This window comes from Priapulus caudatus, unplaced genomic scaffold (assembly GCF_000485595.1).
Source record: "Priapulus caudatus unplaced genomic scaffold, Priapulus_caudatus-5.0.1 Scaffold343, whole genome shotgun sequence".
Lineage (NCBI taxonomy): Eukaryota > Metazoa > Priapulida > Priapulimorpha > Priapulimorphida > Priapulidae > Priapulus > Priapulus caudatus.
In genome coordinates this window covers 235976-249135 of record NW_014577404.1, presented here as the reverse complement: position 1 = coordinate 249135, position 13160 = coordinate 235976, and the positions used below count along the sequence as shown (strand labels likewise).

The 13160-nt window shown below is 43.8% G+C and overlaps 1 protein-coding gene across 1 annotated transcript in view; it reads right to left on the bottom strand.

The window, feature by feature from the left end:
- The window catches only part of LOC106809300 (protein angel homolog 2-like), a 19000-nt gene extending 13406 nt beyond the window's left edge, over positions 1-5594 (bottom strand). Inside the window, exons 1-2 of the mRNA XM_014812341.1 lie at positions 5441-5594; positions 3232-3368 (exon numbers count right to left, since the gene is read on the bottom strand). Coding sequence (XP_014667827.1) covers positions 3232-3254 — 23 coding nt within the window. The 5' untranslated portion in view covers positions 3255-3368; positions 5441-5594. The remainder of the gene's footprint in view (positions 1-3231; positions 3369-5440) is intronic.
- Between the last annotated feature and the right edge of the window lie 7566 nt (positions 5595-13160).

The window sequence follows — 13160 nt, the reverse complement described above, 5'->3', positions numbered from 1 at the left end:
TGCAGCTGATGCATGCTGGGGTTTGTCTACAGTTGCGGGCCACGTGCCCGAATATCGGGCAACGGAAGCAGCGTATGATTTTTGTGGCACGTTTCGGTTCACAAAGAATAAATTTACCTTGCAATGACAGGCCCTGTGTGATTGTCTGGGTCGCTGTGTCGCTGTTTCCAAACCGTACACTGATGACTGGGGTTGGCTTTCCGGAGTTACGGTTCCTGAACCGTTTAACTTTTACCATCTGTTTGTATGCTGTAGTCAGCTCGTCCTCTATTGACTGCTCTGTAGCTCTTGTGTCGACGTTCCCAGCCACGACTGTGGTGTTAGCAGTTCTACAGGCGGGGAGATGTGGGCAACGTTCTGATTGGAATGACTCACTTGGCCAGTTACCCAGTACTAAGCTTATGTCTTCTTCACTTTGTAGATGAAGGCAGATGCCACCTCCAGGCAATGGATATGTGTGGTACACGTTTATAGTTGGTATGTTTCGTTTTACGACCCGGATGATGGCTTTGGAGTCCTGAAACTGTGAGGGGTTATAGATGTTGTCTACTATAACAATAAATTTGTTATCCTTATCTGGTGGTGTGATACCTTGCCCGGCCTCGTTAGTGTAGTCAGTGACAGCCGTCGAGTATTTACATGTACTTTCCTGGGCTGCCTCACAGATAGTGGTATTGACACTGCTGGTGGTATTAGTGTTACCTGCGATTCGTCCGATTAGCTTGTACTTTAGGGCAGGTGTTGTTTGCAGCCGGTCTAGCTGACAGAACAAGCAGTGGAATTCGCAATAGTTCTCCTTATCGATGTACTTGTCTAAAATACTGTCTGCAATTCCGGCACAGCCGTGATGCCACCACTGGTTACACTGATCACACTGAACATAGGTGGATCTTGATGACACAGACTTCCTGTTGCATGGACAGATCTCCTTACCGGTGGTATTTATTGGAGCAGGCTTGGTTCCAAGTTTACGTGTTATTACAACTTAGCGGGTACCGTGTCGTCAAAATGCAACTGCTGTGGGAGAGAGACACTAGAGTCACATGTGGTTATGCACTTCCTGTCGACGTCTCTTAGCTTCTTGATCACTTGTCGAGTGGCTTGTGTCGCCTTGGACTTCGGCGCAGGGTTAAACAATTTAGGGTTGGGTTACCTCCTCCGTGCAGTGCAACTTCTCGTGGAAGCTTGAATTTAGTACTAGTACAGTGCGTGGTATAAACAAAGAGTGTGCTATTGCCTATTGGTAGCGAATTAATGCTATGGATGTCCCCGTAAAACGTCCATTCCAAAAGTCTCATTCTATGGTTCTACGGTATATAATTTAGTAACATATTATTTATTATTGAAGCAGGCATGTTCCACCACCAGGTTCTTTGACACGATCCACCCTGTCGGCGATGATGGCGAGGAAACTGACAGCGCTGATGAGGAGGAGCAGTTCGAGACCTATCCCCCCCCCCTATTTCACGTCCTTTTATATTGACTTTATTGTATGGATGAAATGCGAGTTTCACGTGGAGGATTACGTACGATGCAAAGTTCTGTCGACGAGCAGTAGCACTCTGTAGGGATTTGTTCATGCAACACATACTTCCAGAGTTAATTACTTATACCAAAGGGCTTATAATTTTAATAATACTAATAAACTAATATAATACTATAATAAGCTCTTTGCTTATACTATTAACATACTAGCATACTTATATTGTTGGCTATATATAGGTAATTTTGGTGTATTGATCTACTTGGGCAATTATGTGTATCAAACAAAGATATTACAAATGTATACGTACTGTGTATAACACATTTTCAAATTTAAAAATTATAAATGATCATCTAGGTTTTTTTCAATTGAATGCACCTACATCAGTTAAAAGATGTTGCGAATTTCTGCTAACAAAACTGATAATTATTGTTAATTATTTATTATCCTCTGATAAAAGAAAAAAGAAGAATTGCAAGAAAGTTTTTTGATTTTCTCTTAACTTCTTGGCATCTGAAGAAGCTGCCACTTTCTGATACATTTCTATGTATATTACCTGGAGCCTGTTGTCAGAAACAAAATTAGTCTTAACATTAGTCTTAACAATAACATTTTCTCGTAGACCGTCGACAGCGCTTTGTTTCGTATTGTTATCAGGAAATCTGTTACGATTTTTCATTCAGGTAACTTCGCAGCGTTTCTGTCGACGGTCTAAGAGAAAAAGTTAATGTTAAGACTAATGTTAAGACTAATGTTAAGACTAATTTTGTTTCTGACAACGAGCCCCTGGATATTAACAGGATATTGCTAATGATATGCGAGCTTTATTAAAAGAGAAAAATTACTTTTAAGAAAATTGGACCTAAAATATGTGGGTGAACTGTGTAACATAATAAATGTGCAATTACATTAAATTGAACTAGTAATTAGTAGTTTTTAAGTAGTAATTAGTAGTTAATTACTTATACCAAAGGGCTTATAATTTTAATAATACTAATAAACTAATATAATACTATAATAAGCTCTTTGCTTACACTATTAACATACTAGCATACTTATATTGTTGGCTATATATAGGTAATTTTGGTGTATTGATCTACTTGGGCAATTATGTGTATCAAACAAAGATATTACAAATGTATACGTACTGTGTATAACACATTTTCAAATTTAAAAATTATAAATGATCATCTAGGTTTTTTTCAATTGAATGCACCTACATCAGTTAAAAGATGTTGCGAATTTCTGCTAACAAAACTGATAATTATTGTTAATTATTTATTATCCTCTGATAAAAGAAAAAAGAAGAATTGCAAGAAAGTTTTTTGATTTTCTCTTAACTTCTTGGCATCTGAAGAAGCTGCCACTTTCTGATACATTTCTATGTATATTACCTGGAGCCCGTTGTCAGAAACAAAATTAGTCTTAACATTAGTCTTAACAATAACATTTTCTCGTAGACCGTCGACAGCGCTTTGTTTCGTATTGTTATCAGGAAATCTGTTACGATTTTTCATTCAGGTAACTTCGCAGCGTTTCTGTCGACGGTCTAAGAGAAAAAGTTAATGTTAAGACTAATGTTAAGACTAATTTTGTTTCTGACAACGAGCCCCTGGATATTAACAGGATATTGCTAATGATATGCGAGCTTTATTAAAAGAGAAAAATTACTTTTAAGAAAATTGGACCTAAAATATGTGGGTGAACTGTGTAACATAATAAATGTGCAATTACATTAAAGGTGCTACCTGTTAAACATCCACCTGTGCATCATCGACAAAGAGCGATATAGTACGTACGAGCCCATTGAAATGCATGCTGCACCAATGGCATATCGCATAAACTTTGAGTGGATTTGAATCATTCAGCCATGGATGCCAGAACCCTGCAAATAAGAAAACAAAGTGCTATATTGCTAGTATCTTACCATACCAACTCATGACATACCTGCTGTTCATCGCGCAAAACCGTGGAATGATTTGTCATTTCAGTAGATATCACCACAGCCACAGGCACAGGCACAATAGACCGAATAATTCTGTCCCAGATAACCTTTTTTATATTTTGGTGAGGGTTATTGGTATGGGGTGGGGCCAGTATATAACGCATCCAAAATATAAAACGTTATCTGGGACAGAATTATTCGGTCTACAGGCACAATAGCTCTAGTACTATAGCCCGCGTACAGTTGCCGCTGGTCCGCTGCCAGCGGCAGTTAATGTAAGCGGGCTATAGTACTTACTAGAGCTACAGGCACAAGTGCCATACGTGGCACGTACAGCCTGGCACACATTGCCGAACATTTTCCCAAACAAATGTTCGTTCGAACAAATGTTTTTGTCTGGCAATTTGCGGGTGAACAATTGCTGAGCGCACATTGCCGAACATTTTGCAGCGAACAACCTCGTGGCGCCGTCTAGTAGCTGTGTTGTAAAGAGTCACGTGATCGGCGCATGATTGCATGGGCACAAAAATCGGCCCAATTCTAGTTTAGCACCCTGGCTTAGTTTAGGCTTTGGGACCACATTCGCGAAAAATGAGGGTAGGCCTAGGCCGTAGCCGTAGGGGTCGTGGTTTAAGGATAGAGATCACTCGTGGTTCAAGGGGTCGTCACTTACGTCGACTTTGCATGACCAATAGATTATTAGATACAATAATGTAACCCAACAAGAGTAGGGGGGGGGGGGTAATCCAACTACTCTTGTTGGGTTATATTATTGTATCTACATGACCAACTGAGCCATGCCCACCTACCCTTTCAATAAAGGCAGAGCGTTTGTTCAAACAAACAACAACCGGCAGTAGCAAATCAAAAAGGTGCAAATCCACTTTAGGCACCTTAGGTATCACGAAGTGATGCACAGATTTCTGTGTATCATCAACTGATGCACAGACTTTCCGGAAATGCACAGACTTTCAAGGAATGATGCAAAAACCCTAACCCTAACCCTTGAACCACGACCCCTACGGCTACGGCCTAGGCCTACCCTCATTTTTCGCGAATGTGCATGGTCCCAAAGCCTAAACTAAGCCAGGGTGCTAAACTAGAATTGGGCCACAGACCCGCAGCAGTACTACTACTAGTACTACTACTACTAGTCTTCAAAGTCCAAGGGACTATATCGAAGATGATTAATTGATGTGGCTCACTGTCAAGATTAATAAGATTTCCAATGAAATGTTTAGATGGCAAATTTAACATCAACGCTTAAAATGCAACAATGCGATGGCTGTTGTAAGCCCGGCGCACATTGCCGAGCATTTTGCTCAAAAACATTATCGTAGCAATGTTCCATGAAATGTTCGGCAATGTGCGGTGAAAAAAGCCGCCGAACATTTATTCCGAACAATGTTTCTGAAGATCGGAAATGTTTGATATCTCGAACATTGTTCGTCGAATGTTCGTCAATGTGCGCTGAATGTCGAACAATTCTAGGAACATTTGTAAAGTAGTAACCAATAGCAGCACGATATGTGGTCACATGATTTTTGGGTGCAAATCCACTTTAGGCACCTTAGGTATCACGAAGTGATGCACAGATTTCTGTGTATCATCAACTGATGCACAGATTTCTGTGTATCATCAACTGATGCACAGACTTTCAAGGAATGATGCAAAAACCCTCTAAGTCATAAAGTATAACCTTAGCCTAGGTATCACGAAGTGTGTTAGGGTAGGGTTTTTGCATCATTCCTTGATATACGGAGTCTGTGCATCAGTTGATGATACACAGATGACAGAAATCTGGGCCCAAGGATAGAGAACATGTCACCCTTATGGTGGTTCTCTATCCTTGAACCGAAATCTGTGCATCCCTTTGAAAGTGACTTTGTGATATATAACTCAGTCATAAGCCTGATAAGGTGCCTAAAGAGTAAAGTGGATTTGCGCCAATAAAAAGTTCAATATATATGATATGAAAATTTTACGCCAAAACGGACGGGAACAAAACGCACTTTACATTACATAGTAGGCGTGTTGATAAATGCAAGGAGCCAAGCAAAGCTCTTTCACCATAGACGATTCAACGATAGACTATCCTAACTTGAAATCATCACCATGGATGCTCAATCGGAAAACGCGCTTGAATGGTCCGAGGTAGTCCGAGGGTTCCCGATTGCATGGATGGTTTCACCGATCTTAGCGCCATCGGTTGGGAAAAAAAGTAAAACGCGTGTTCCGATTTCGAGCGCAATTTCACTTCTTTATACGCTCTTGCTTATATAGTGTCTATTATCATAGATATAAAAGAAGATCTTCTTTTATATCTATGCTATGATGTATATGGAGTTATATGGTTCATTATTATATGGAGTGTTCGTTATAGTGGGGTCACGGTAAATATTAACCTGCGTTCTCTACCACATGCTCCACTTTATCATCTTCACAATACAATATTAGAAGAATGACAAGATATTTGTTTACTGGATCAACTGAAGTTCAGATTCACGCCTTCGTCTCTATGCGTGTTGATTCCTACAATGGTATTTCTTTTGGGGCTGCCCCAGCTTCAACTCGGAAAGTTGTAGCGTACGTGTACAAAATGCAGCTGCTCTATTTATTAGCTATATATCTAAAATGATATATATATATATATATATATTATATATATATATATATTATATATAGTATATAATATAATTTTAATAAATGTATTATTTACACCCACCTATACACACCACACGCACGCACTCACGCAGCCTCACGCAGCACGCCCGCACGCTGACTCCGCACGCACGGCATCGAGCACGCACAACGCACGACGCGACGAACGCACGACCACGCACGCCACGCACGCACGCAACGCACGCAGCTGCGCGCGCGGCAGCACACACACACACAACACACACACCATGGCACGTGTACTGAAGAACTGCATTATGGCTGTATAACGATAAAGACTTATTTGCGCGTCTAGACGAAGAACGCGTAAATTGGTTGGTGGTTAGCATCTTTGAATTGGGACTCAGTCTGTTGGCTAGAGGACCGCCGTATATTATGCGTTAGAGCCGTTCATGCTACAATAATAATCTCTTGATAAGAAGCCGTCGCTGCTTATGTACGTATTGCACTCAACCAGGATGAACAAAACGTCTACACTAGCGGGTAAAACTAGGTTTGGTGACTTATATCCAACGTGAACATAAAGCCAGATATGTACGTACATTTCAACCTGGAAGGCAGTGCAACAGTGGTGAACATTCAGGCAGAGTGTGACTTCGAAGGCAGGCGTGGCATTATCAGATTAAGGTGTGTTATATACAACCAAAGGTAAGAATTTTTCATGTTAATTGTAGTTCACACACAGCCGTATTCAAGTTTTCAAGATTTTCAAGCGTAGTTGGTAAGCGCGAGTAAATAAATCAACAGCACCACGCGCGTCTTCTACTTCCCCCACAGCGGATAAGCCATGGATTTGTACTTTTGTTAGAATGCTGAAACTGTTGCATACGCGCTACTACATGAGGTTCCTGAGGATTTCTGATATAGTGCCAAATGAACAGCGCCATCTGGTGAACGTAAGCGGCGCCCTGGCCATGTTAAACGGGTATTGCGTTATAACACTCTAGGTTTCTCGCCCTATAATTTCATAATACCCATGCAAGTTTAATCAAGAAATAGCTCAGATGATGGCGAAAATCTCGTCATTTTTGACATATAGCATGGATCATGCAGACTTATAGATATTTTGATATATCGCGTCAAATTTTTAAATACTAGTGGAAAATTTTTGCATTTTTGTTGAACCATTTCATTGTTTCAACCTTATTTCTATTACATACTTCAAAGATAACCACACTCAATAAATAGTTTCTATAATATTAGTATAATCTTTTGAGCGCTATTTCTACATATCTCAATAAATTGGATTATGTAATTATGAAATTATAGCCAAAAACATCAAAGTAGTGCGTGTAACAAATACCCGTTAACGCTGCCCAGGCGCGTAGCGTGGGGCTCGCTGTACGCGCCACCAAGGGCTGCCTGTTCCAAGTTTCTCTCTTCTCAGAAAATCTTTAGAGCCTATATTATTGTATGCGTTGTGTATTATTATTGTTTAGTGCATGACGTGATGAATACGCTGGCAATCTCATTGGATAACGCAGCCAGGATTATGAAAGAGATAGTGCCCGCCTTATCGGGCACTATCGCTTGCGCGACCGCATTGTTTATTCATAACGCATTGGTGTTTACGAGTCACGAATCTCCTGCGTCTGTGCGCCACGCCAAGATTTGGAATTAATGGGCGATTGTGTTTGTGTCGAGCGTTGTTATCCATCGAATCACCGCGCAAAATTTAGCGGAGTATAAAAGGTAATAACGCCATGAAAAGTAGATTGGCATAGTCATGTGATGCACTAAAAACATTAAATGCCATGCTGTTGGGGCGCACTACATGTCTATATAGTGTTTGCGTTGGGAAGGAATAGTTCCCTCGCTCCGCTCGGCATATTTCTTCCGCTTCAGCAACACTATGAGAGCATATGTGCCCCCAACAGCAGGCATTAGATATAAATAATGTGTGGTGCAACAGATAACAACCTTTATATACAAGTTTTTCAAGCAATTCCGCTTAAACCAAAAGTGCACACTCTCTCGCTCTCCTCTCTCTCTCTTCATCTCTCTATGGGTGGTGGTGGCGGGGGTGCGTGCATCTGTTATGTGTGCTACTCGGTTTGGACTATTATAAGAAGGGGAAACAAGGGTAAAAAAATCAATTAGAATCGAGTTACAGCAGCGTATGTATTTTCGTGTTGCGCAAGCACGATAATGTAATCCATGGCGTACTGTGCTGGTGTGTGATAGTTGTTAACAGCTTTATCTCTGCAACAGTGATTTTATAAGAGCCATCTCACGGCCACGCTGTATAAGGAGCTCAATCAGTTCGCATCACGCAGTTTAAGCGTGTTGCTATTGGATAATCGTACCTAACTCGTACCTATCAGTGGCGTACTATCCTAGACGAATGTGGTCGACTATATGCGCGTGCAGTTGGTCGGAAACAGGCAACCGAACCAGATTCGACACCGAGCTCGTGCTCAGCACGCTCGAAGCTTCAAGGTCAGGGAGGCTCGTAGCAGATTCAGCCGTTAATACGAGGTACTGGGTAACAGTGGAGGCAGACGCTGCCTATCGAGAGGCTGCGTAGCTTCAGACGATTCTGCAAACTCATATGAGGAAGCCTCGTACTGCATGACATTCTTCGACGATTTGCGCAAATCTCTCTATATGACTCGCTCGATGAATAGTGACATTTCGACACATTATTCAGAGGGCGCTGCGTAGCGTCAGGGCTACCTAAGCGTCACAGGTAGCGCTCGCTAGCAAGTGCCTGACCAATCTAAGGGGCCTCCTAGCAGCCGACCAATCTGGGGCCTCCTAGGCAAGCGCTGACCTAATCAGGCAGTATGTGCTGAGCAACTCGACTAATACATGTGGCCGTCACTTGAAGCGTACTCAGAAAAACCGTGGACAGCAACTCAGAGCCAGTGCCGACTCCTCATAGCTCAGCAGTGTTACAACTCAGGGGCCTCAACGTAAGCTCAGAATACTGAACCGAGTATCGATTGAGAGGACCGTGTCGTTAGAAACATGTACACGATCAATCTTCAACTCTCAAGACGGTGCAATAGCACCAACCTCGCCAATCTCGAGCTAGCCATCATGCTTGAATACTCCGTATCCAATAGAGCCTCACATTATGCAGCCGGACCAATCCAGGGCGCCTCCTAGCAGGCCCGACCAAAATTTCTGGTTCGATCAACACAAGCACACCACACACACACACACACACACGCTACATTCAGCACGACGACAGCTACACAGCGTTTAAACTTTTTAGAACGACTGCGAGCACCTACCGTGCAGACAATTAGCAATGTGATCTAACTTTAGCAGCGACAAGCACACACACACACTACATCAGACTGCATATTTTCTAGTAGATCACGCTATTGAACCGTGCAACCTTCAGCTAAATGTGAGTGGTTGTTTTTAGCGATAAGACAGTTTAACACTTTAAATCCTCTTACCCAGAAGAGTAAATGTGTGCTTTGTCAAGCGGGATGATAGCATACATATTGTCAAATTGTTAGCACTGCCCTTATCCGGGCTTGCAGAGTGACTAAATGTGTGCTGTGTGTTCAAGGCGGCGCAGAGAGAGCATAGGCCTAAATTTAAATTAGAAAAATCTCAGTCTGAATTCTAATACGCGCGCCTGCATTGCTGAGCGTCGCCTCAGCACTGTTGGCTGCTGCTGACTCCGCCGCTCACTGGTGGCTGCTGCTGACTCCACTGCCTCGCTGACTCGACGGCGCTATCGATTCGCTTGCCGCGCGGATCGCTGACTCGACGGCGCTATCGATCACGCCGCGCGGCCTGCGACACACTACGGCTACAACACGCACATCAGCATCTCTGTCAGAACACACATACCTATTGAACGACAATTGAACCAATTATGACCTCTCCCTCTTATGCGCGTGACGTGGTAATATATATAGAATAACATATTGATACTATATAGTTAGTTTAATCAATCTCTATTCCTTCCGAATACTCTCTGGTTGCTGTTCAATCTCATTGAATGAAAACATGTCGAGACACTTCCTAGCAGCCCTTTCTCTGTAAAAAGCCCATCTGATACACTACAAAAAGCTAACTAAAATTAAATTATTCTATATTCATCATTATAAATGTGAAACGACGTCTGCTTAATTGACATGGCTTGAACCATATACTCACGACAAATTAAGGACTACACAGCCCACACCTAATCACTCACCAAAAGCTCAATCTGTGCAAATGCCCAATTATATATCCAAGTGTCTCTGTCGCGCGTGCTCCAGTCCTAAGCTGCCTATTATTTATCAGAGCTGCATTCTACACAATAGTTAAGGTCACCTGGACACACCTAAGCGATAAATCGCGGATACAACTAAATACAGGGCGACTACAATCGCGGTGAAATCGGCCTAGGTGGGTCCCACTCATGGATCCCGCGATTTAGTTGCCCGCCTTAGTGTGCCGATTTAATCGCATAGATCAAAACACGTTTTGAATATTAGTCGCCGCGATTATTTTCAGTCGCCGATTAAAATTGGCCTACCGGTGTGTCCGGGTGCGTCTCCGTGTGGAGTCAGAACGATGGTTGCACGATCCTAGCTAGGCGACGTTTAATCATTGGGGACTTTATGCCCCATCAATTATCTAGTTCCGAGTCATATCGATCGAGAGGTTTCGTAGTCAAGTGAGTTACTGGACACACTAGGCGTAATGATCGCGGCGAAGCTATTCGCCCTGATTCATCTATCGTATGCTACAGTCATGCTCGCACTAGTGAATAGGGATTTTGTGATTTCGTGCGAGTAGGACGTGACACATCTTGGCTTTTATTTTTTTATCAAGTGGAGTGTCAGTCGGCGCACGCATGCGATCATCGGGATATAGCCTGGCCATACGTTGCTGGATATCACCGGTCATGCAATACCGGTGTGCGCGCATCAGCACGGCACGGCACAGTCACTCGTGCGAGCACAGCTGATAGTAGCACTGTGGCACGAGCTTAGTCACGCCTCGCGAGTGCGGGGGCACGCATGCGCCATCGCGAGCGTGTTACGTAGCTAGCACGGCTTACGCATAGCAACGCTACGCGATCAGCCAACCCCTGCATGCCCCCACGGGCCACGCCGCATTGGGCTACAGGCGCGGTCCAGTCACACGACGCACGCACGGCTATGATCTGTCAGTCAGCCGCACTGGGGGTGTCGAGCGGGCCGACGGGGCTCTGAAATTATCTCGTGTGGGCGGAAGCGTGCGTACACGGTCAGCTCAACGGCTGTACTAAGTCACGGGAGGCTCAAGCACGCTACGACGGGACATCGGCAATGGGCGCGACGCACTGGTTGTACGTTGAACTACCGCACGCACACACACACACAAGCATGCACGCACGTTTACATACACACGCACGCACGCACGCATGCACGCACGTGTACGTGCACACGCACGCACGCACGCATGTACGCACGTGTAAGTGCACACGCACGCACGCACGAACGCACGTGTACTTGCACACGCACGCACGCACGCACGCGCGCACGTGTAAGTGCACACGCACACATGCAAGCACGTGTACGCACGCACGCACGCACGCACCCATGTATACGTGCACACGCACACACGCACGCACGCACGCACGCACACACGCACGCATGCACGCACGTTTACATACACACGCACGCACGCATGCATGCACGCAGGTGTACGTGGACACGCACGCACGCACATACGCACATCTACGTGCACATGCATGCACGCAGGCACGTGTACCTGTACGCACGTATGCACCAACACACTCATGCACACACGTGTAAAATCGCCTAGTGTGTCCGGTCCTACTCGCCGTCAAAAATCCACTCGACTCGCACGATAGAATCGGGCGATTTAGTCGCCCGATTCGCCTAGTGTGTCCACTCGACTCGCGCGATAGAATCGGGTGATATTATCGGGCAATAAAGTCGCCCGATTAAATCGCCTAGTGTGTCCGGCCCTTTAACAACGCACGCACGCACACGCTTTTATGGAAGCCCTGAAACGACATACGACTTTTTGAGTTTCCGAGTTTTCGAGTTTCTGAATTTCGTATCGTATATAGTACTAGAGATGGAGGTCAAGCAAGGGTCGCACAGTGAAGAATGTAAACACGTGAGAACACGCATTGAGAAATGTTTTTAAGTTGAAAACAGACACACTGCGCATGCGTTATGACGGAGATTCTAAATTTAAATTAGGCCCTATGCTTTCCCGCTTAACACAACACACATTTAGTACTCTCACGGTAGGGGATTCTAAATTTGAATTATGCTATCCCGCTTAAAAAGGCACACATTTACTCTTATGGTAGAGGATTCTAAATTTAAACTGTTCTTTCCCGCTTAAAACAACACACATTTACTCTCACGGTAGGTGATTCTAAATTCAAATAGTATTTTTCCGCTAAATAACACATTTAATCTCACGGTAGGCGATTCTAAATTTAAACTGACTCTCTGCTTTAATGTCACGGAATAAATACATGAGCAGTGTGTTCATTTTGGGAATTGAAACATTTTCTACGACTCTCTCAACACTTTATATATATTGATCGGAAACTCAAAAAGTCGCATGTCGTCTCACGTTTTCCATACGCTTTCGCACACTTAGACACACATATTATACACTCACTCGCACAGGCCCAGGCACCCCTAAATGTCAAATGTCAAACGTCAAATGTCAAATGTCAAATGTCAAAGGTCAAATGTCAAATGTCAAGGCTCCTTACCTCTTCCCTCTTACCCTACCCCTACCGCTAACTCTGACCCGAACCCTGACCCAAGCTTAGCGGGCGACTGCCACTTTCCGCTGACCACCTGACCAACGCCACTTGATATAGATATAAAAGTATAATCTTACACGTTAATGTGATCAATATACCTCAACAGCACCTGGCAGGCATAAATTTTTGATAGCTTACACACGCACACACACCAAGACACAAACATAAATACACACGCACGCGCACTGCACCCCCCTTCCCCCCATAGAGAGAGAGAGCGAGCGAGAGAGAGAGAGCGAGCGAGAGAGAGAAAGAGAGAGAGAGAGAGAGAGAGAGAGAGAGCGAGAGAGAGAGAGAGA